This window comes from Leuresthes tenuis, unplaced genomic scaffold (genome assembly GCF_036924035.1).
Source record: "Leuresthes tenuis unplaced genomic scaffold, fLeuTen1.0.hap1 SCAF_8, whole genome shotgun sequence".
Classification (NCBI taxonomy): Eukaryota; Metazoa; Chordata; class Actinopteri; order Atheriniformes; family Atherinopsidae; genus Leuresthes; species Leuresthes tenuis.
In genome coordinates, this window is record NW_027325362.1 from 18,285,890 (window position 1) to 18,309,386 (window position 23,497).

The 23,497-nt window shown below is 41.8% G+C and overlaps 1 protein-coding gene across 2 annotated transcripts in view; it reads left to right on the forward strand.

Moving 5' to 3' along the window:
* Window positions 1–6,197: 6,197 nt before the first annotated feature.
* Window positions 6,198–23,497, forward strand: part of micu1 (mitochondrial calcium uptake 1) — a 28,254-nt gene continuing 10,954 nt past the window's right edge. The window contains exons 1-6 of one of the 2 annotated variants that reach the window (XM_072391213.1): window positions 6,198–6,318; window positions 11,511–11,675; window positions 12,491–12,686; window positions 14,868–15,030; window positions 16,811–16,854; window positions 19,189–19,200. In XM_072391213.1, the coding sequence (XP_072247314.1) occupies window positions 11,512–11,675; window positions 12,491–12,686; window positions 14,868–15,030; window positions 16,811–16,854; window positions 19,189–19,200 (579 nt within the window). In that variant the 5' untranslated portion in view covers window positions 6,198–6,318; window position 11,511. The remainder of the gene's footprint in view (window positions 6,319–11,510; window positions 11,676–12,490; window positions 12,687–14,867; window positions 15,031–16,810; window positions 16,855–19,188; window positions 19,201–23,497) is intronic. The other variant, XM_072391214.1, reaches the window with a different exon arrangement.

The following is a 23,497-nucleotide window of genomic DNA, read 5'->3' on the forward strand; positions in this document are numbered from 1 at the left end:
GATCCACACCTCATTCCTTAACATTTTTCCCTCCAGGCAGCCTGACTTTCTTGTAGGCCTTCAAAGCAATAGTTCCCTGGCTTTCTGAAGGTCTTTCAAAGTTTGTCTTTGAACGTTGGCTTTCCAGTCCAGTGCTCATACATAACCAGTGTTAGAGAGAAAGTGTCCTTTTATTCATTTGTTTTTAAGCTGACCTATGAATCATTCAGGAATAAGAATGAACCTAATTCAAGGAATTAACCTGAGTTGTGTCTACACATACAGACAAGGTTGCAAATAACCAATTGTAAATTGTATCTTAATATACTTTTTTACTTGCAGCCTGGCGCAAAGACATATTTTGTTCCCATTTATGTATTTAAATCTACGTTGACTGCCAAAGATATCACTGTTTGACAGAAACTAAAGTGGTATTTTTGCATCACCAAGGTGATTCCCAAAGAGACACTAGCTAAAAGCGGCAGCCTTTGTACAGCAGATGAACAGCACCGAGAAGGGATGTAAAATAATCCTGCAAAGACCTGACACAAGACCTGAAAGAGTCACCTGTCCCTTCAGTTGATCCATCGACTGTTTTACGCAGCTTCTTCAGAAATGGTCTTCGTGGACAGGTGGCTGTCAGGAAGCCATTCTTGAGGAAGGGAAACAGGAAGAAAAGGCTAAAAGTTTGCCAAATGACTCAAGAACTGACCTGAAAATCTGTGGCAACAGGTCTTATGGAGGGATGAATTATTGAAGAAGTGTGAGATCATCTTGACAGAGAACGGGAAGAAAAAGGCAACCAGCATCCAAAGAAGAGCTTTGAGATGTCCTTCATGAAGGAGGTTGCTTAAAGAAGTTACAGGATAGCCTGTCTGAGAGGGCTCAGACTGTGGTGGCAAATGAAGGTGCTCACCAGAAAAATGAACTTTCCAATTCATTAGAATTGAACAAGCACTGTTTTTACTTTAAATATTGTCTTTCCATTATTGTTTGCTCTTATTCTAATAAATCACCGACCCTATTTCCAGTATTCCTAGCAATATATAAAGGAATGAGGGGTGGCTCAAAACTTTTGTATGGTACTGTTTATTCTTTGAATGAATGGCCTCCTATCTTTTATCATATTATTAATTTCTTTCATTTGTTCTAATTAAAATCAAAAGATGATGGATGTAGGTACATAGCTATTATGTATAGGAGATGCTGTCCGTACCTATTTGTAGTTGTCCATTGTATATAAAAGCTCACTAAATCATTACTAGGAAGATGTGTGAGCTCAGTATAGTACTTACTTTAGAGATTTGCCTTGACAGAGACAGCTAATATAACTATCCTAAATTTCTTGCTGTCATTCGCTCCAGCAACCATGCATCTGTCTTATATTAGCTTGTTCCTCAGTAACACTTTGTGACTTTGTCCCCAAAGCGTCACCGTCAGGATCAAATCTGAAGAAGTTTATCCTCGACCGATTTTAAACAGTGCAGACTGCTTCCAACTGCAGAACCACTTCCGTGCATTTCAAGGCCTCTGACCCCAAAAAGTTAAGTTTGAGGTCTTCTGTTTTTTTTTTCTAGAATCACTCAACCACTGCAAATGCAGACAAAAGAAGTGCTAATGGGTTTGTTTGGTCAATGAATGTCAAGGAAACTCCCTTTTATTGAATGTGTGTAGCTTAATCTTTGACCGAGCTTGTCATGTGACACCACTTGCCACACCTGTATCGGTTAAGGAGGAGATCAGATAGCATAAAGCTTGATCTGCTAACATACAGGAATAAACACAATGTGGAGATGTATGTGATAACTTGCTTTATCTTAAGAGAATCAAAAAGTAGACAAATTATATATTTAAAACAACAACAACAACAAGATTTTGGTTGTTTTGATGTTAATCGAGCTTGTCCTCTGTTTGCGAAAGACTGTAGAATAATATGAGATTTGCCCTCATCGCCATCCCAATTTCCTCTCTTTTTACTACAGGTGCAGTGCATCAGGCTTTGCGGGCGATGCAATTTAAATGCAAATTCTCAGCCACGGACAATGACCTGCTTGAGGCCTAAAGGCTGCATCGATTCATAAGGTGATTCTTTGTGCCAAAAGCTACCAGGCATCGGCTCACAAAAACCTTGACTGTGGTGCCTGAACTGCACGATGTGTGTTCAGTGTAAACAAAAAACACTGCAGGTATTAGATTTCACTGTCTTTTAAGTCATATGAGACTGTGCAAGATTTTGTTTGCTCTCCGAATTGTGTTTACAGTGTTGAATCAGTGTAATAAAACCCATAAACAGTAGCTATACATGGGGGAAATACAGCATCTGACCTCAACATATCTGCTGGCTTAAACTGTAAGAAATGAAAATGTAAGTTTTAAGAGCATAGTTTTAATCTCCTCAGTATCTACTCATCATATCCCACATGATAAGTACTAACAGTGCAGGTGCAAGATGACATGCCAGTGGCACCACTTCTCCTCCGAGATGCTGAGTGCTTTAATATGTCTCTGACAACCCCAACAGCCTGGATTCACAATCACAGACCTGAGATCATTTTATGCAAATACTGATTTAAATTCTAAACTGTGCCCCATAAATTCAAATGCCAGATGGATCTCTGTTCAAAATTGGACATGGCGAGTCGACACAAATCTAGATTTCTGCAATTCAAATGCGATCTGCACCAGAACTAATTGTTTTATTCATAGATTTTGTCAAACTCTTAAGAAATAAAAAAAAAAACTCTTGAGAAATAAAACTCTTAAGGAGACACCATGTTGCTTTTAAACGCTGCATTTGCCAGTCAAGGTCAGGACTAGATGGGTGAATTGTGCAGAATGAGGTGTGGTTGAATGGCTGTTTGTGCTTGTGTGCACACAGGTCTCTGCATGATTGAAATGTGACTTAGCAGCACTAAAGAGCCCCACCTATGGTTCTACAAAAAAGGTAGTGCACACTGGTGTGTAACTTCTATTATATCACACCACCAATCGGGTGCTTGTATAAACACGGTCCTAACAAAGCAAGGTATGCAACCTTTGTCATACACACATGAGGGCTTGCAGACACCACACCGAAATATGACTGTAACTGGAGCCTGTGTTTGTCTCCAGCCATTTATCACTATTACACAAAAGAATAGTTTGTGGATCAAGTTTCACCACAGTTTTTTCAGCCTCCACATATACTCAACTGTGAGTTGTCATGGGCGCACAAAAACTGCTTTGGCTGTAGTAAGCTAACACTCCCCTGCGGACTTACAAGTGTGTAGTGCTGAAAAGTGCAACAGTCACGCACCAAACACAAGTCAAACAGCTGCTAGAAGCAGTTCAGCTTCTGCAGGCCCGTCTTATCTCCTGCTCCACCTTTGGACTTTCACAATAACAGGATTGCTTTGATCGGCATCCATTTCTATCGTATAGATTGCTGTGACACTGCAACACTGAGGCTGAACGTAAAAGCCTTGACTTAACAGGCGCATTTAACCTTCAAAGAAAACATAGTCATGCTAAAGGAAAGTGTGCTTTAGTCGCAAAAGAAAACTGGAAACCCGCTTCTGTATCTCTAATGGGGCAATATATTGAACTCTAAGCGTAACCAGGAGCCCTGGATATGGAGACAGAACTAAAAGTGCTAGGCATGAGCCATTTAGCAGCTACCCCTGTTCAGCTTCTTTTTTTTGGAGGAGCTAATGACTTGTATACAGAGTCTTGTATGCATTTGCTAACCATATCAATTCTGTTGTCCAAACTTCATTTCTTTTGTGGGAGTTTTTTAGAACTGATTTGCATCGTTTAATGCACATTTATGAAATTAATTAAAGACAGACGTGGTGTCTGTAAATGAGATGAATGGCTCAAGACTGGAGAAATATACGCTTCCATTGTGGACTCCTGGGCCATGCTGAGGTTATTGTTGTTGTGATGCTATCCACATTAAATATGAAATTTCAATAGCTGACAATTACATATTGTGTATGTGTGTGTATGTATGTGTGTGTGTGTGTGTGTGGGGTGGGGGGAGTTTGTGTGATAAATTGCTTATATTAATGATCCCTACACTGCAGTTCAGCTGCAGTTGCAATTAAATGTCCTCACTTATTATTAGAAGTAAATGAAGAAGAGAAAAAGAGCAGCCAGAGTTAAACAGTGCTTTAACAAAGGATGGCGGGGAGAAAAAAAGCTAGTGTTGATAGTAAATTGTAAAATAGAGTGTAAGCAGTCAACTTAGTGTCACAGTTTGTGTTTTAATAGTCTTGTTTTCAGTTTCTTATGTTTTCTTTGTCATGTTTTCAGGTTCTTGTCATGTTTCTCCCCTGTCACGTTAGTCTCACTCATGTCACCTGTTTCATTGTCATCAGCTGCACATCATCACTAATCACTCCCTCCACAGCATTTAGTCTCCTGGTTTCCTTTCGTTCATCGCAGAATCATCACTAACCCTTCATGCCACAGTCACAAGAGAGTTAAGGCTGGTTATGCCTCATAGTCTTGGTCCTTTGTATATTCATAGTCTTGTTTTGTTTTGCTAACGCTTGTTTCATTAGTTTTGCCACAGTTTGGTTTTTTTTGATAATCTGGCTCAGCCACGCTTTATGTTTTTTGCCTTGCTCCCTGTTTTTTGTGAATAAACCACATTTACTTTAAAAGACTGCATCTGGGTCCTACCTCCCCACTGTTTTTGTCACTTAGTTGTGGTGTGTGTGCTGGATAATATATTGTTTCGTAATTTAATGGTTGTATTGATCAAGCAATATACATGGTCACACTCATGTTTAATTTATAAAGGCATTTGACTATATTCTCCTTAAAAATCACACAGCCTTTGAGGTGAAACATTTGCCACCATTTTTACCAAGTCATCCCTTATTCATGGGTCTCCAGCCAGTAAACATCCCTGCAATGCACTCTACAACCCACCAAATGTCATTAAAATTTGATGATCAGATACAGTGGAGTAATGCAGGCTCGGTGCATTCACATTTTGTCAAAGTTTATCTACCACTGAGACATTGAAAGGAATACGTTGTTTTTAAACTGCAGGTGATACAGTTCACCATACGCCACACACAGAAGCTGAGTTCCAGGCACACTGTAAGAAAAGACTGATTGTTTTTGTCCACTGTTACTTTTCTGTTACCATCACCACTTTTTAAAAAAAAAAAAAAAAATGTATTCAATCTCAGCCCAGACTCTAAATGAGCTGAGCTTATACTGTATGGTGATGTGGAAACACTCTCTGATTGGCCAGAAAGAACTGTCAACTTTGGGCATAAAAAAACTCTACAGCAGTACACACACACACTCTTTCTTCCATAAAGTCCTCTGAATTACTGCCACACAATTTACAACATAAATCACAGATATCTCACTTGTTTGGACAGATTGCATTGAACTGTGCATGGCAAATTAATGCTTGACTAGGTTTATTACCTGCGAGTGTGGGTTTGCAGATCAGTCTTTGTTTCTCTGCTGAGCGGAAGCTGAGCTCGGTAGCGCTCAGTCGTTATCTCCCCCCAAAAGATATTCAAAACCTTCTGAGCCAAAAGCCTGTCACAACCTCATTCAGTTGAGTCACACCTCTACACTCCTCACATGTAAGTAGTTTTGGATAAAAACCTGTGCTAAATCAATGTAATGTAACAAAGACACACTGCAAAGTTGTTTGTCTGATTGGTGTTGTTGCAGCTTGACACACTGTGCTGATAAAAGCGGATCCCACTCCGAGTGAGGGGATATGGTATGTATTGGAAAACAAAGCATGGAACAGCCATACTGTACCACGACACACCATGTAATGGAAAAACGCAACACAATGTCTCATCTTTGAGACTGCACAGACGTGCATTTTCTTGTGTAATTGCCTGTTTATTTTGTGACTTTGTGTGTTTGGTCATCTCCCATATCGAAGGGCTACAGTTGCCAGCAAAATTAATCATGGAATAGAGGTTAAATATTTATCCAAGTCACTGTGTTTCACTGGTTTTATCTTTCAAAACATATGTTTAATACATTCAGGTCAGCTATATAGACCCATCACGTCTTTTGAGTACAGTAAAGAATTGTAAAGATTGTTGTTTAAGATAAATTTATATTTATAGTGAATAATTCATAATGATGCAACTCACAGTAATAAGTCCTTGGCGAGGTGGGCGGGAACCCATTTGATCTTCGCGGGGCGGGGCATCGGAAATGTGGCCCCGCCCCTCTGCACAGTTACTGGCAAACACGGAACTACTGTTAGTGCTCCATCTCCGTAGAAGGACGAGGCGTAAACGTATTCTGAAATACTGGGAACCTTAGCATTTTTGGACTGAGTGTTTTTTTTTTGTCGTCATTAACGTAAGTAACCTTATCGCCTCAGTAGCTACAAAACAGCTTTATAAGGAAACAGTGTCAAACTAGTCCCGAGCTATCAGTTGTCTTATATCCCGTCGCTCACCAACTTGCTAGCTGGTGATATGCTAGCGTTAGCTGCAGTCCTACGAAACAGTTCTCAGACTGCTGTACTTGTAAGCTAAGCATGTCACGGACAAGGCATAAAGCGTGTGAACTGAAGTTGCAAACGTGTGTTGTTGTCGGTTAATAGGCAGCTGCGAACCTTGCATTACCGCTGGTTATTGTCAACGACGTTAACTTTGAGCTAAAAACAAAACGCCGAGCTCCCTGTACATCATTTGTACAAATTCGGGTAGGTTCACATTTTCGATGCGGATTGATCTGATATAACAATAACATTACCCTCAGCATCACGATTTTTACCCCAGACAGTCAGCGTTAGCTCACTGTTGTTGTTAATCTTGTAGACCCCGACTCACTGGTGGGAACTTTGAAACCATATCAGCCACAGCTCACATGGAGGAGGATGTTGCTTTTCTGGGGTTCATTTTATTATTTGTTTTTACTTTGGTGCCCAGGTGACAAGGATTTTGTTGAGACTAAACTCACCTGTTAATTTGGGCTGGAAAACCTGCAGCTAGAAGTTTGGGTGATAGAAATCTCTCAAGTGTACCCTCGGGATTTTGTCATAAATTGGCATCGGATTAAACTCCTCCACCATTAACCCACAGTAAACACGTGTTTTTTCCCCTTCATATTCCTCTTGGACAGTGAGAAATTGCTCTCTAATGAGTCACTACATTGTTCATAGAGACAGGTCTTGTAGTATTGTTGCCCGTCCTCTGTATTTGATAGAAAATTAAGTCAAGACACACCTGCTTCTGATGTCAGTGTGGTTTATTATAGCTCCTTAATTCGTGTGTCCTGACACACCCACTGGTTTGTGACCTAAAGTCATCTGGGACATTTGCTGCTAAGTTTTTTTTTTTGGGCAGGCATTTTCAAAAGGTACTTGGCTTATTAAATAAAATGGGGGAAAAAAATTGCCCAAAACAACATTATATTTGCCTGTGTAGGATAATTATCTATGTCAGCTATTACCACATAGCTTTCGCCCTGGCAAGATGGCTTCTCTCTCTGATTGATGAGTCTTGAGATTCCAGCTGCTTTGCAAGGTACAAGTTGATATCCGTTGTCTTCATGAGGTACTGAGGTGGCCATGCAACTCTTCTCTGTCTGTATTTCTGTTACTTCTGAGAGTTTATGCTGATGGCTCTGAAGCAGAAAACACTCCAACATAAGAAATGGCAAGTTTCCTCTTTGTTGAGAGGAAAGCGTTACTCAAGCTTGATAACGACATCTTTTGCTGTTCACAAGTCGACTTATTGTCTGCTGAGGCATGGCATCCCACATGGCACCCCTCAGCTCATTGAGGTTCTGTGGTAGAGTTACGAGCCTGTACACAGCGACTCAGCTGATCCCATAAGTTTTTTATGGGATTCAGGTGTGGAGAAAGTGCAGACCACTCCATTTGAGGTACCCCCGTCTCCAGCGACCGTTCACTAATGATGCAACCTCGATGAGCTGGAGCGTTGTCCTCCATGAAAATGAAATTAGGTCTGTGTTGTTCATGCGGGGGCACAATGTCTGAATTAATTATGTTTCTCAGTTAGTATGGACTTGTCACAGTACCATTCACAAAGTGTAGGGCGGCTCTGTACTGACCAGATACACCAGACCAAACTGTAGCATAAACTCAACTCAAATTTATTTATAAAGCCCTTTCAAAACAGCCATGGCTGAAATAAAGTGCTGTACATGAATAACAACACGAAGTATAAGACATAAAACACAAGAACTATATAATAAACAATCAACACCACCACCAAAGGCTTGTCTGGTGACAACAGTGGCTGATGCACAACGTCTCCAACGTCGTTGGCGGCCATCATTACTGCTCAACGTGAATCGACTTTCATCAGAGAACAGCACTGGTCCAGCATAAATGCTCCCTGGCCCATGCAAGACGATGACACCTGTGCCTGGTTTTGTGGTCAGGTACCCGTGCAGATCGTCTCACACATAGACCACGCTAAACTGTTTCCAATGGTCTGGCATGACACTTGGCGTCCACTTCTATGGCTTTCTGTGACTCTTCCAGTCTCTCTGTATCTCTGTTGCAACCTGCTGATGACACTCTAAGCTCAGCGGCCACATCCGTCTGAGAACATCCTGTTGGAAGCCTCGCAATGGCGAGGTACTGTTGACCAACTGTTAAGTACTGAAACATCGAGCAGTTGGACATGTGAATTCAAAAGTTTACAGAAGGTCACAATAAGTTCACCTGTAAAGGTTATGGTTAAAGCAGAACGTCCCTAACTTTTTGTGAGTCGCGTATATGACAGGTGATATAAATTGTTGACGACAAGGAACAACGTAGATCCACCAATTCAAAGACTAGTTTAAGTTGCTGCTGTATTTTAAAGAGACGATTTTGGAACTTGCGAGACTGCTTTTTGCAGTAAGAGAATCTGAGGGAAACCTCTTAGGATTACCATCGGTCAGGTTCAAACGAATCAAAAGTTGACAAAGATGGTGACCGACAGTGATGATGGGGTTAGAATGAAATCACTCAGAGGTATATGAGCTTGTGGTTGCTTTCAAACTTTCAAAGTGACGGCCATTTCTTTTTTTAATCCAGTGACCCTAACTCTGATTTGTGTTTATGAATGTGACACGAGCGGCCTGCTACAGCAGCATCTGTCACTCTGGGGCCCTTTTTTGTCATTTTTAGAAATTGCAAACGTGGATAATGAAGTAATATTTTCAATACAGTTTCTGTGTAACCATGTGGCGAAATTTGTCCCGTCACATGCAGGAGCGCGCTTGGTTAGGAGACTAAAAACAGGAGTGCACGATCTTTATCTTTCACAACATTTGAAAAAAAAAAAAAGGAAACTTGGTGAAGACTTTAATAAAAAAGAGTCCGTTAAATTAGGCGTGGGCCAATTTTGTTGGAAGTATGGCAGCCCCGAGCGCTCCCGTGTTATATCGGTATCGAGTTATCAAAGAAGAGCATGAACAAACAACACTCCATCATTACTTTCTCTGCCAGCTTCAACACTGGACAACCTTTTAGATTTCATAAAACAAAGTTCAAACAGATTAAAAAAAAAAAAAAAAAAAGGGGTTTGGGTCATTTCTTGCCTTGGGGTGTGTATGTGTCACAGATTCCCAGAATTGATTCAATCAACATTCAAGTTGGTCAGGGACATTTCGGCTATTATATCAGCTGTGCTCAGAGGGACTAAAGGCTCACGTTGCCATTCAAGACTAATGCAGAACAAACTTTGCGCAGTCACATATAAGGTCATTCTTTCTGTTGAATCATTTGAATAAATACTGATTTAGATTAGAAAGATAATGTTTAAAAGGACCTTTTTAACAACCCTGCTGCCTCATTACTCCTCCAAAATGAACAGTACTGTTACACATGAGGTTACAGTCGTACTGATACTCATTTAAAATAGGTTTTCTATGTTAGACTATGTTCAAATTCGACTAGTTTTGAGGATTCAGAAACTGTTTTTGTGTATATGTATATATATATATTTTCTTTTTTAGAAAAAATGTTATGTTACTTAAATTCAGCTTCAACAATTTTCTTTTTTTTTATGACTCCACAGTAGATACTTCTAAAGTGTCATAAATATATCACAGAGACCTTTACAAAATTGCACACCCGGGGGAACTGTTGGGAAGGTATTCGTGTTTCAGAGAACGCTTTATTCTTTTGGCATTTTATGGAACATTTGGCAGAAATATTTAAGCATCAAGCTGTCGGTAGTTCTACAGAAATGGTCTGCGTCCTTTAGTCTCAATTGTCACGGGCTGCTGAACCCTCCAATTAACATGTGCCATGTTCTTTTTTTCCTCTCTTCCTGCTGAGTCCATTTGAGTGTGCCTGAATTGTTAATATGGTATCAACCAGTGGTAGGTTGGGCTCTCTGCGACGCAAACTCCTCTGTCATGTCGTTTGGAAAGTGCACACACGGGAGCCACGAATACACACCAATAGTCCCTTCGCTTAATTGTTAATCATCTTTCCGTGACACTTTTGAATTAAGTGGCATTACAGACGGACAAGGAGCTCTGCAGCTTATATGCACCAGTGGAAATGAGTTGTCGTCTTGCTTCCTGGTCCAGGGGGATTTCAGGAGATTTGTGCTCTGATTGATGGATGTATAGTTTTGCCAGTTGAGCAGGATGACAAGGCCAAATTTATCCAAAGAATGAAGTGTTCTAAAGGTCATCTTTTGAGATGGATTGATTACTTTTTCGGTCGTGCTTTCCAAGTCGTTACCAAAGACTTCCATGGATTATGATTGGACTGAGCAGTGGTAGCTGAATGCTGGCTTCAGGATGATCAAAGTATATACCGTGTGTGTGTGTGTGTATATATATATATATATATATATATATATATATATATATATATATATATATATCTATCTGTGTGTGTATATAGATATTTAAACTGGTTTCCTGCTCTGGTTGTGAACTTTATGTGATTTATTGTAAAGGAGAATTAAGCTTCATCTTAATGTAAAACGTGTATATTTGATCATGTTATTGCTCCAACTTCCATTGCATCACGTTTTATTTTTAAAACATGGTTTGATGCATGAAGTTTGCTCAGTTGTAGTGACAACAAAAACCCAAAAACATTATGTAAGATGTGGTTGAAAACACAACCACCCCATGGCTGGACACAACCTCAACTGAGCACACGTTTCCCCATACGTGGGCACAACACGCCTACATTGTGTGCTTTAGTAGTGGCTGTAAATTGGACTTGTATACATCAAAGTAACTGCAGGGACTTCAGTGGTGCGTTCAAATTCAACGGCTGTCGCTCTAAATTGTAACTCATCATCAGTAAAGCTGCACAGCGCCATCACACCACCTTCTCCATGATTCCTGGTGGCAAAAATGCATGCAAATACCATCCATTTAAGCTGGAAACCTCAAATCTGGTGTAGTCAATACCAAAGTGTAGTCAAATACTTTATTTTTAGTTTGAGTACCCTTAATATTGGTCTACAGTGTTCTAGTATGAATCAGCATTTCAAGTGTGTTAAAACGTCTCACTTTACCGTATGCTACAGCTCTCATTATACCTTTACTGTCCGTAGGATGTTCCGCTTGCGGGCGTTGTCCGCAGTTTCGGTGGGGCTGGCGCAGCTGTCCCGCCGGTATCACAGTGGGCCAGTGCGAGGGACTGACCGAAGGAGGCTGATGCTGGCAGCTCTGGCCGGGGTAACTGGAGTGTCTGCTAGTGCCGGACTGCTGTGGAAAAGGTAGGGCCCTTAAATACATTGCTGCAGCCTCCTTCTTGCACAGTGACAGTTGGGCCGGGCTTCATTGCAAGTGTTTTAGGCAGTAATCTCACAACAGTGGCCATTCGGATTGTCACATCTTTAGAGCTGTGTATTTATAGATTTCCTGTCCAATACAAAGTATTTCTTCTGAACGACACATCTCTATGAGTGTCAGTTAACCTGAGCCTTACTCAAATGCAGCTTGACTTTTTTTTTTTTTTTGCAAATTTTTCATTTATAATTTCCCAATCTTGTCGATGGCCATCCATTGACATTAAGGCGGGGGCTAAGTTAAGGCACTGTGTTGGAGAGAGTGCCAAAGGTAGAACTCTTCTGGGACAGAATGACAGCGCTGCAGTAGGCAGAGTGATGGATGGTGCCTCAGGGCTTTTCAGACTGATGGGATGAACCTGTTCCAGGCTTTCACTTCAGGCTTTATTCTCCTTGTGTTGCATTAAACTGAATTATTTAGCCTTCACCAGACAGACCCAGCTATTTATTATTATTATTATTATTCCAATGTTCTGTTTAGTCATAAATGTAATTAAGTGGGAGTTTGCCAAGGTAAGCCTCTCAACATTGCACAGAAGAACTAAACAGTGTAGAACAATCTCCCTCTCGCCTCTAAAGGCACATAACAAGCTGCAAAACAAAGGCCCTTGCATACTTCCTTAAATCTACATGGTGGAATGAAGCATAAGGAGATATTGCAGTACTGAAGTACCTTGTGTGAAAGCTGAAAACTGTCTCTCGGGTTTTTTAATGTGTTGATTTGTTTTCTTTTTATAAATTAGAGCATATGCTGATGCAGGACCCTCGGTTCGACACTCAGAGCAACCCAGTGCAGAGGAATCTGATTTTGTGAGAGATGCCGATCCAGAGATGGAGTCCGAGAAATCGGTTGAATCCAGCAGTGGAGATGAGGCTGCAAACAATGAAGGTGGAGAGGGGAAAAAAAAGAAGCCCCGCTCAGGATTCCGTGACCGCAAGGTAATCGATAAACCATAAACCTGCAGCCATTCAGTCAGTCACAAGAGCTGTGTTTTGAAAGGCCTCCCCGGTCAATGTCCAATATGCAAACGCTAGTATATTTTGACAGAATATTTACAGGGACGCACTGAGGTAATCAGCCTGCATTTCTGCTGTCATAAATAACAGACATTTACCACCCTTCAGATTTTATAGCTGATAATGAGGCAGCAGATGACAAAGGACTAACATAAGAGGAGTCAGCAGTCCTTGATCCGATGCCAAATGAACAGTTTCTTGCTACGCATTTTATTAAGTTGTGAGTAGAAGGGATTTGAAAAGTTGATGCAGTTTTTTTTTTTTTTTTCTTTGATGAAATGTGATGTGATTGTACAGGTGTACCTGAGTTATGGGTGCAGATGTGAATATTGCGCAGTCACTCTTGCTCAGCAGCAGCTGCAGCCACATTCTATTGACAGCACACGTCTGGAGAGCAAATTTATGCTCCCACTGTCCTTGAAGTGATCCATTGTCTTTGGAGTTTTATAGTAAGTGTCCCGTGAAGTATTAGATTTAGTTTCTTTATAAAACTGATTTAACTTTTTTTGTTTTTAAAGATGATCAGGACCGAGTGAAAAGTGTAAAATCAATAGTTTGCTTTAAAGCGGGTCAGTTTCTCTTGCTCAGTTGTCGTCCAACGTTCTCTTAAAATCTGAGAGGAAAAAAAACATTTGTTTAGAGAAATGAAAAGGAGCCATATTTGTAGGTGAGTGCAGACGTTTGGACAGATTCCCAGAATGTCAGTTGACGTCTAAAAGGCATAAAGTTAAAGATGAAACCATCCGTTTGGTAAACTGGCTTATTCCAACTCAGGGTGCGCTGGGGCCAATCCCAGCAGCCATCAGATCGCCATCAGACTGCTTGTATGCTGCTAGAAAAGGAGGGGACACCCCATCATTTGACTGCAGAAGACCCCCAGGAGGATTCTGCAGACTTCAGAGAGGTGGTGCACAGTTATGCTGTGCAGCAAACATGAAGTTTGATCAGAAGAAACTCTCCTTCCTCTCGCCTCACCACAGAATTGCACAGAAATGCAAAAGATTGACTAAATCAGCCTGATGTATGTTGGAAGGGAGCACATTGACCAATGCACTTTAAACATGAACAGGAACCACTTGCTAACTGTTCCGCGTGTTCATTCAGTTCCTGCTTTTTGCTTGTATTTGCAGTTTGTGGAGCAGGGGGCTGTAGAGGGAGGATTGGTTTTGATTGGATTCCAGCAAACTATGAAATCAAACATCTCAATTCCTTTGGGTAGCTTACCTGAACATGATGATTGATAGATATATGGATAGATCGTCTGTGATACTTGCCATTGTGAGTTCTTCTAAGTTCTGATACTACAAGGTGCTACTGCGGTTTTCTACAGGAACCAACCATGAAGCTTTTAATCAACTATAAAACAAAGAGGAAATTGTATTTGGATTGGTCTCTGTGTCAGTCTCCCACACACACTTTCTGTTTTGCAGATTCAACTTAATGACAGTCTCTAAAAGCTAAAGCTCTAAAATGTTTTTTTTCTTTTTCCTCAGGGGGTTGCAGCAGTAAACACAATCACTCATTGTCACATGAAATAGCAACCTTTGTGGATTAGCTCGTAAACAGACGTCAGCCACGCTGCGTCTGTTAGAAATATTCTGCCGAAAAGCGGATGGTATCGTCAAAACAACCACTCAGATGGATAATGTGTGTAACTGGGCCGAATGATTTAGTTTTGTGTTCCCCAAAACCGGGCGACACGCTGGGGATGATGCGCGGATAGTTTTTATTTTGTGGTGCAGACAGTTTTGTGGGGCTGAGATGTCTCTGCACTCTTCCTTCATTTGAACCTGCCAGTCAGAGGGACCCTTAAAGCACCAAAACTTCCTGTTTTGGTTATGTGGGGTATCAGTCAGGAGGTTAATGTACCTCTCCATCAAAGGTGACAACTTAATTTTCCTGTAGGTGGCACCTGCTTCATTACTCTGTACACATCTTCGCTCCATCTGCATCTTCTTAGCGCTCCTTTAGAGCGAGCCGAGAGGGTTGATAGAGGACTTTCTGGTTCTTGTTGATGTTTCGGTATATTAGATTGGTTCCTCTTGCCTAATTGGTAACGTGTGAAGCCTGCGTTGTTGACTGTGCTTGCTGTCTGGTTGGCAGGTGATGGAGTACGAGAACAGGATAAGGGCTTACTCAACTCCTGACAAGATTTTCCGCTACTTCGCCACACTGAAGGTCATCAACGAACACGGAGATGCTGAGGTTTACATGACACCTCAGGACTTCATACGCTCTATCACACCCAACGAGAAGCAGCCAGAGAGTAAGTTTCCTCTTCTCTGCTTAGTCTTTAAAGGGTATTTTATTTGGAAGCACTCACATTCATTATTTAATTGAATTAATTGTTATTACTTTACTGAATGTTAACTCTAATCCTGTCCCTGACTGAAAATGTATGCCCACCAATATAACCTGTTACACGTGATACATGGTATGTAATGGTACTTTTCATGCATGCAGGCTATTTATGATCACTAGAGTTAGCAGTGCTCAGGTCATATTGCGAAATGTAAGCATTACCCAACACTCCCCCGCCCTCTTCCTCCATCCAGCTACACGAAGATTTCCCACACATATGTCACTTCTGGGCTTTATGACAGTTGGTGGGTATATTGATACCACCAGCCATGAATGTACGAGGCAGGAGGGGTGCAGAGCAGAGCTGTCCAATCACGCTGAGTTGAGGGAATTACCACACAGCAGTTGCTGTATCAATTAACTGGCTGAACCCAGAGCAGACCTCTGGCGTCACGCATGGAGCCAGCAAGAGATATTTGATCTTCAGCCATGGGAGGTTTGTAAAAGCAGGGAGCTTAACTTGGCATAAATCTATTTCAGCAACACTCTCGTCATTATTATTCAACACCAAGATTGAGTTAGTGTCATTCTTTTTTTTTTTTTGATGGGAGGATATTAGCCTCAATCACAGACCTGCAGTTTAATTCTCAGTGTGTGAGGATTGTTACTTTTAAAGCATTCATTCGAAGTAAAAGAGACAAAACTGCAGTTAACAGACTTAATAGGAACTTATCTTGGCCCGTCACGTCCTTGCTGCCTTTCCTGCTCACCTTACCACTTCCATCTGTTAATCGTGATGAAGACTTCTACTAACTTGGCCCCCATTGGCTCTCTTTTCTTATACTTTGCACCTTTCCTGCCTACTTCTTCATACTCAAGCTTTTTTTTTTTTCTTTTGGCCCCTAAACTGAAAGCTAGAGTTCACTTCACAATAGGCAATTATTTTACTGTCATCTCAGAGCCCATAGCCCTGATGAGACTAACCATAGACTCGCTTTTCTGGTTTTAATGCTCGATAGATTTTCTGGCCCATAGATGATGAATTGGCTCTCGAGATGCAAAGATCAGATAGATGGAGAAGCTGTCCCCCATTTGAAAGACTAAAACCTCCCAAGACAATAGCAAAATGGGATCCACGCTGTTGGGATTTCACATGTTCCTCGTTAACTTTAAACAGGAATTTTATGGAGTGATCCAGTGACTGAGTAGTTGTGGTACAAACCGTATGACTGGGATGTTGAAATTTGACCTTGTTTGTCTCAATAATTTTGCATTTTCATGTCATTTTTGTTGAAAGCCGAATCGCAATAAAATCAGCTGGTGGCCCTGACCCAAAGATAAATGTGATATTTAACGACAGTCTGTGAGAAGCTTAAAGACCAGAGCATAGTGAAGGCATCTTAATTCACCTTGAAATACTCATTACAAGTTACCATGTATGTGGCTGCTAAAACTTCATAATGTCGAGCTATGAAATAAATCCCAAGTTTGAGAGTCGTATCAGAACAGATGATCATGCGGATGGCTGTTTGCTTTGAAGAACTGACTAAATGGAAATGGGTTTGTTAATGGGTTTAATCAGTCTCGAGCATGTCATCGATTACCAGAGGTTTATTACTGGTGGAGAGTAAATATGATTGCTCAACTTCATGGAAGGCATAAATCTACCCTGCATGTAGCTGGCATCCAGTTTCAGCATCTTTCCGATCTAACGTGCACGTCTCTGTTTATTGTCTCTTCTTCAGATTTAGGTCTGGACCAGTTCATGGTGAAGCGCTATGATGGCAAGGTAAGAAGTCGTTCCTGATTTTGAAAAGGTTAAGTTAACTGTTCATCAGGTCAGCAGCAGGAAGATTTTAAACTTTTTAATAATTAAGTCTTGGTTCATAAATCATTTCAAAGTATTGCGGGATAATAAATGCGCTTCCAGCTAAATTAATTTTACATTTCCCCCTGAAAGCTGTGTCATAACGATATGTTATTCGAGTTTCTTTCTTCTCCCCCCACACGGCCTACCAGGACACATGAGGGGCTTCTTCCCCAAAATTACCAGTGTGAAAAATGCTCATTCAGTTCACACTTTAAAAAATAAATAAATAAATGTTTCTACGCCTCGTGTTGCAGTATTGTGTGTTCCCAGTAAAGTTGTTGTTACTGTGGAGAATCCAAACCTTATTTGTCAGCCTTTTTATCTTTTTATAGATTAACTTAGTCTTGGCTAGAAAGTAGTTTGAGTTAAACTCTGCATTCAATTAAATGGATGCTTTAAGACCAATGTGTAATTGTGCTTTTCATTGGGATTGATTGGTCTTAAAACATTCAGTTATTTGAACCTAAAAAGCCTCCTCTTTAACAAAAAAAATAAGTAAAAACCCTCTGAACCTAGGAAATATAATAGACACATTAATAACTGTTTTATGACCTATTTAAAGACAATGACAGCATGGGAACTTCAGATAAAATAGCCCTTATAGCCACGAATTGACTTAAAGGAGCTAGTGTCTGTGCTCTAAATGACTGATGATGATGTTTATCCGTTCACCATCAGAAAAGAGTCCATCACCATGAATAACCAACATCATTATTATCAGTACTGATTTCCTCGATATTGATTTATTTATGACTATTACGGCCCTCTCACAGAGTCCACTGAGCATCCGTCTAACCCAGTAGCTAATCATCGCCATTGATTTCATATTAGCGAATCATAAGTAAGACGATTGTGTTTTCTAGCCTCATAACAAATTTTGTCTGCACCTGTTCTCCACATTGATGAGCCACATCGAATCTGTGAGGCTGCAGAGTCAGTTACGCGGACTCACTCCCTAATGTTTCGTGACCAATTCTCCAAAACTTTGTATTTCAAAGTTTAAAGAGCTGGGGCTGTACACTAATTAGAAATAGGTGTCAAATTCTCTCTCAGCCCCAAATCTAAGTTGTGCACTCCTTCCTTTATGGCCCTTGTCTGCTTATGTAAATGTCATCCCTATCTGCAGGCAATATGTTCCCTTTATTTGCCAGGCAAATCTCTGGCTGTGTTTAGCTCTGGTTATATCTGGAGATGGTCATGAGGGGTGCTAATGCCTCCCTCCCTCAGTGGCTACGCCCGGACCCTCTTTGCTCAGGGACACATGCCTCCTTCTCATTGGTTTAATGGAGTCTTCTGGCTATTTGGAAGAAGAATAAAGCATTACAATCTCCTGCCAAGTAGCCATGAAATCTAGATCAGATGAAACTGAGAACTGCAAGGGTTTTTACTCAAATAAACAGTTGGAACATTTAGTGGTGCATTCTCAGTAATATGTAAATTAGAGGGTGTACAAAAAGGAGTGTTTCAGCTGGGGGCCGGGTGGTAAACTGCAGTGATGATTGATAATACAGTGAGTATAACACAAGAGCTCTTTTAAAGGACCTGTGTCTCACTTCCCCCTTTGAATTTAAAAATAGCAGAAGCAGCTCAGTTAAGTAGAATGGTTTGTACAAGTTTAGCCACTGTAAATGACTCATTATCTCCTTCTCTCTCCTCTCTGTCAACACTAATTTGTTCCAGGATCAATCTCTCACAGACCAGCATTACATGCCTTTTGTGGTCATGTAACAGTTGTTAATATTGACTCATCTTGTTTGTTTTGTTCTCCTGTCCCACAGAATGCTGTAGTTTTAGAAGTCATTACATGGGATTGTTTGTATGTGATCGCCAGCTCTTACACTGCATCTGTTCTCTGCTGAGAATCTGAATCTCTGGGATTCCTCCTCCTACCCTCATCATGTGGAGATGCTTTTAGCTGCCGTAAATGTTAATGTGACCTCATGTTGCCATTGTTAACTGTTGATTACTCTCCCGTGCTCTTATTAGCCATTCTCTCTCATTCCCAAATCAAGTAATCCCTCCATTTTCTCTCCCCTCCCTCCCTCCCTCCCTCTTGACAAACTGTCCTCCTCCACTCCCCATTTCCCAACATCCCCAATTTTCTCTGCCTCCTCCCCAAATCATTCCGTCTACCGACCCCTGTTCTCCACCCACAAAATCCCCATCCCTCCTTCTTTTCCCTGCCTCTTCTAATCTTCCTGTCTCCCTCCCTCCTCGTCTCCTTGCCGTTCCGCCCTCCCTCCCTCTCTGCAGGACTTCTGGCAGGTATGGGGTGTGTGCCGAGCAGCATGTGTGCACCTGAATGAGAAACTGCACTTTGTAGCCACCACCTTTTCCCTCTAACTCCTCTATACTTTCCTCTTCTCACCCTGATGTCTATCACTCACACCTCCTCAGTGATGAAGGGCACAGCTATTCACTTTGGTTAGTTCAGGGGAATGGCTGCAAAGTATTTTTTTCTTTATCACATCTCAGCTTTGGTAAGCGTGAGGCCACTTTGAATTATGCTGTCAGTCGACTTTATGAGCACTATGGATAGGACAGCAGCCAAACTGTACATTTAATAGACAGGCAGATGAAACAAGTGCTTATTTTCATCTGATCCCAAGTGTCTGTAGTTTAAATTAAACTCTAATCTCTGAAATGTCTTCATATGGAAAACAAATGATTGGTTAGAGGAATGGCTCACGGGCCTCCCCACCTGTTTCCTGTCAGTTAACTGCATATACCTGGAAACCTGAACTGCTCATATCCCTTCCATAAATGTGCATGTGTTTGTTCATTAATGGTAACAGGAGCACTGACCTATGAGCTTTACTAAATGATTAGACCTGGGAGCAGGTCTGAATGCATCTGCCAGTGAAAATGATAAGAGGACAAGCCGAGCGTAGCTCAGGGCGGGTTATAGCCTGTTCACCATAAAAAGAACAGGGAGTGTCATAAAGTGAAGTGAGCATACACCCCTTTGTTTGCAAATTAGACACCAAAGCCCTGTATTGTTAGTTGACGTGTTGGATATTTTCCAAGTTTCCTTTCTATAGCTCCTTGATGGCAGCTGTGCCATGCTACCCCTGCTGAATTATTGAAGGTGATGACTATACTTTGCCTCAACAGAGATTATTAAACGCTGCAGCACTGCTACTTAATTTATATTATAGTAGTCAGCCCCACCCCCAAAGTGAAGTTAATTTCCGTTTATACTTAAAATTTGAGAAGAACATCATGACTTGAAAGCTGAGATGCACAGAGCAGCCAAAAAGAAGTCATTTTTAGGGTATTGGTCGATGCTAAATCCTAGCAGCGCTGTTCCCCTGCACTCCCTCTGTCTTACTTTACAAACACACTGTCTCTCCTCATGCTTTCATTCCTTATAAGAAATATCAGCTCTAGCTTTTCACTTGCTTTGGTGCTGTAGCTTTTTTTTTCCCAGCATGCAATGGTCTACTGCCTGTGAGAAAATTAGTTGGTGGTGGCGCCCCCTCTCTGCGCATGGTGGCATCATGGGGTGGGTTTGGACCCAGGAAATGGCTCTGTCGGCAAATGCCAAGGCTGTATTGATGTGCTTGATAGCCTTCACAAATCCATCCTCTGGGTTGCACAGATGTTGATGCTGCATGGTTTTTGTGAAGCATGATTTAAAGTAGCAGAAGGCAGGACTTGTCTGTTCATCTGGGATCCATCCAAACTGTTCTGCTAGCTGTGGCGCTCTCTGTTAAGCCACACGGTTTTCTGAGTGCTCTGCTAAGATGGAGAATACACATCTGTCACTCAGAGGGTGTGTGGAGGAGGCTGCTCAAGGCAGGAAGCAGGACTCTTTCACACAGACTGATGTAATGTTCAACCTTTCTGATTTCGCAGGGTGCTCCCTGGGGCAGCCATTTGGACCTCTGCTGCCCTGTCTTTTAAGAAATTTTCACACCGTCTCCAATTCTCACTTACTTTCTTTGACATCTTTGTCTGTTTTGGTGTTTATGAAACTTCTTATATAGATATACATAAACTCTCTGAAAATTCCTCCCTCTCTTTGTTCTTCTGATCCATCGGAGGTTGGTTGTCTGTAAACCTGGTCAGCTAATTGTGTTCGTTCTTTGCTGTTAGAACAAGATTTATTTATTGAATGTTCCATTTCTTCTTAAACACATTCCCTGTGTAATTGCAAGTTATTAACGGCGCACCTGCTTTGCAGTTACATCTGGGACTAGGGGGTGGAAAGCTAATAATTAACGTTCCCTCCTCCCACTCACCTGCTTGGCCACTTACACTCTGTGGTATTTTGGTCCCAAGGCCTCAGATGGTCACACCTGACATCTAAAAGCTCTGCCTGAGCACACACGCTTCCATCCATCAATCTTCTATACCCGCTTAATCCATCAGTCGGGTCTCGGGGGGGCTGGAGCCTATCCCATCGGGTGAGAGGCGGGGTACACCCTGGACAGGTCGCCAGTCCATCACAGGGCTACACAGAGACAAAAGAGACAAAACAACCACAGTTCCAGGATGACTTTACCTATAGCTGGGTCATTGTAAATTCAGTTTCCTCAGTAAATAGTGGCTTTTATTGTAAATGCCAAAGGAAAAAAAAATAATCCAAGCTCTCACATCTAAGAAAATGCCACAGAGAACAGTAACTCATTTATTCTAATGTACTTGCACCCACCCGCCCTATATCTTCATTTACTTTGCTCTCTGTCAAATACCCACGTTCCAGTTGACTAAGCTCTTTTGACCTCCACGTGCAAAAGATGAGAAACCCCTCGAGGATCGGGCATCTCTCTGGCACATAACCATGCATAGCACTGGCACATAACCATGCATAGCACTGGCACATAACCATGCATAGCACTGGCACATAACCATGCATAGCACTGGCACATAAGCATGCATAGCACTGGCACATAACCATGCATAGCACTGGCACATAACCATGCATAGCACTGGCACATAAGCATGCATAGCACTGGCACATAACCATGCATAGCACTGGCACATAAGCATGCATAGCACTGGCACATAAGCATGCATAGCACTGGCACATAAGCATGCATAGCACTGGCACATAACCATGCATAGCACTGGCACATAAGCATGCATAGCACTGGCACATAACCATGCATAGCACTGGCACATAAGCATGCATAGCACTGGCACATAAGCATGCATAGCACTGGCACATAAGCATGCATAGCACTGGCACATAACCATGCATAGCACTGGCACATAACCATGCATAGCACTGGCACATAAGCATGCATAGCACTGGCACATAACCATGCATAGCACTGGCACATAAGCATGCATAGCACTGGCACATAGACGAATCGAGCACGAACAAACATCCTCGGCCTCTCTCAAATCTTCGCTTTTCACCAGATCTCAGAGTAGACCCGAAAGTGTATCTCTTCGCTGGAGCTCTAATGTCACTAATGTGTAACGATTAATAATAATGAAGTGATGGCATCTAACAAGCTCGTGCTAAACTGGCAGATAGGTGGAAAATAGTGTGTGTGGGGATGGGGCAGCCGTCATTGGGTGAGAGGCGGGGTAGACCCTGGACAGGTGGTCCGTCCATAACAGGGCCACACAGAGACCAACGAGACAAACAACGAAGTCACTTCTCGGGACAATTTAGAGACACCAATCAAGCTAACATGCATGTTCTTGGACAGTGGGAAGAAGCCAGAGTACCCGGAGAGAACCCACGCATACACAGGGAGGAACCTCCTTGCTGTGAGGCAACAGTGCTAACCAGAAGACAGTAAATTTGATAGATTTTTTTTTTTCTCCAAAGTCTGATGATGCTCACTGAAGTCGGGTTTACAAAGAAATCTGAGGAACTTTTCAAGTATTTGAAGCCTTTTACTACAGCCATGCGCTTCAAAGGTCTTCAATCATTCATGTGAATCGAGCAGAAATAAACGCAGCCCTTAACACGCAGGCCCCCGGCAGTACTTGATTGGACTTGTGTGGGCTTTGTGCGTCGGCTTTGTTCTTTTTCTCTTTAGCTCTGTGCAGTGGCGAGATTGTCCCTGACCAGGCCTTTAACCCCGCCCGTGTGCGTATATGACAGCAGTACATTTCACTGTTCCGCTGCCAGCACAGTTCCGCCTGTCAGCATCTTTCTGCCTCGGCTCACGGAATTGTGCCGTCGCTCAGTTTGTCATCTGGATACAGTCGTCGTGTTTCGCTAGATTCATGGAGAAATGATGAACAGGTGACTATCCTCAAGGCAGAGCTGTTTAAAGACATCAGGCTCATTACATACAGATTTTTTTGAACAGAAACGCACAGAAGAAGCAGATGTTAGTTTGCTCATGTCCTGTAGGGATTTTTTCCTTCTGTCATTTTAAAATCCAGTGAAACAAATGTTGAAATGTATTATTCCGCAAACAAAATATTTCTGAGGACTACAGAGGAAGTATTCTTCAATCCCCAGTCAGGCAGATGGGTGTATAAAACGTATCAAGAGGACTCAATCAAAGGAGGAAAAAGAAGACCACTTTAAGAGCAAGCCTTCTGATATTATAGGAAGTCAGAGTGGAGCCCAGAGGGAATTATCAGCAAC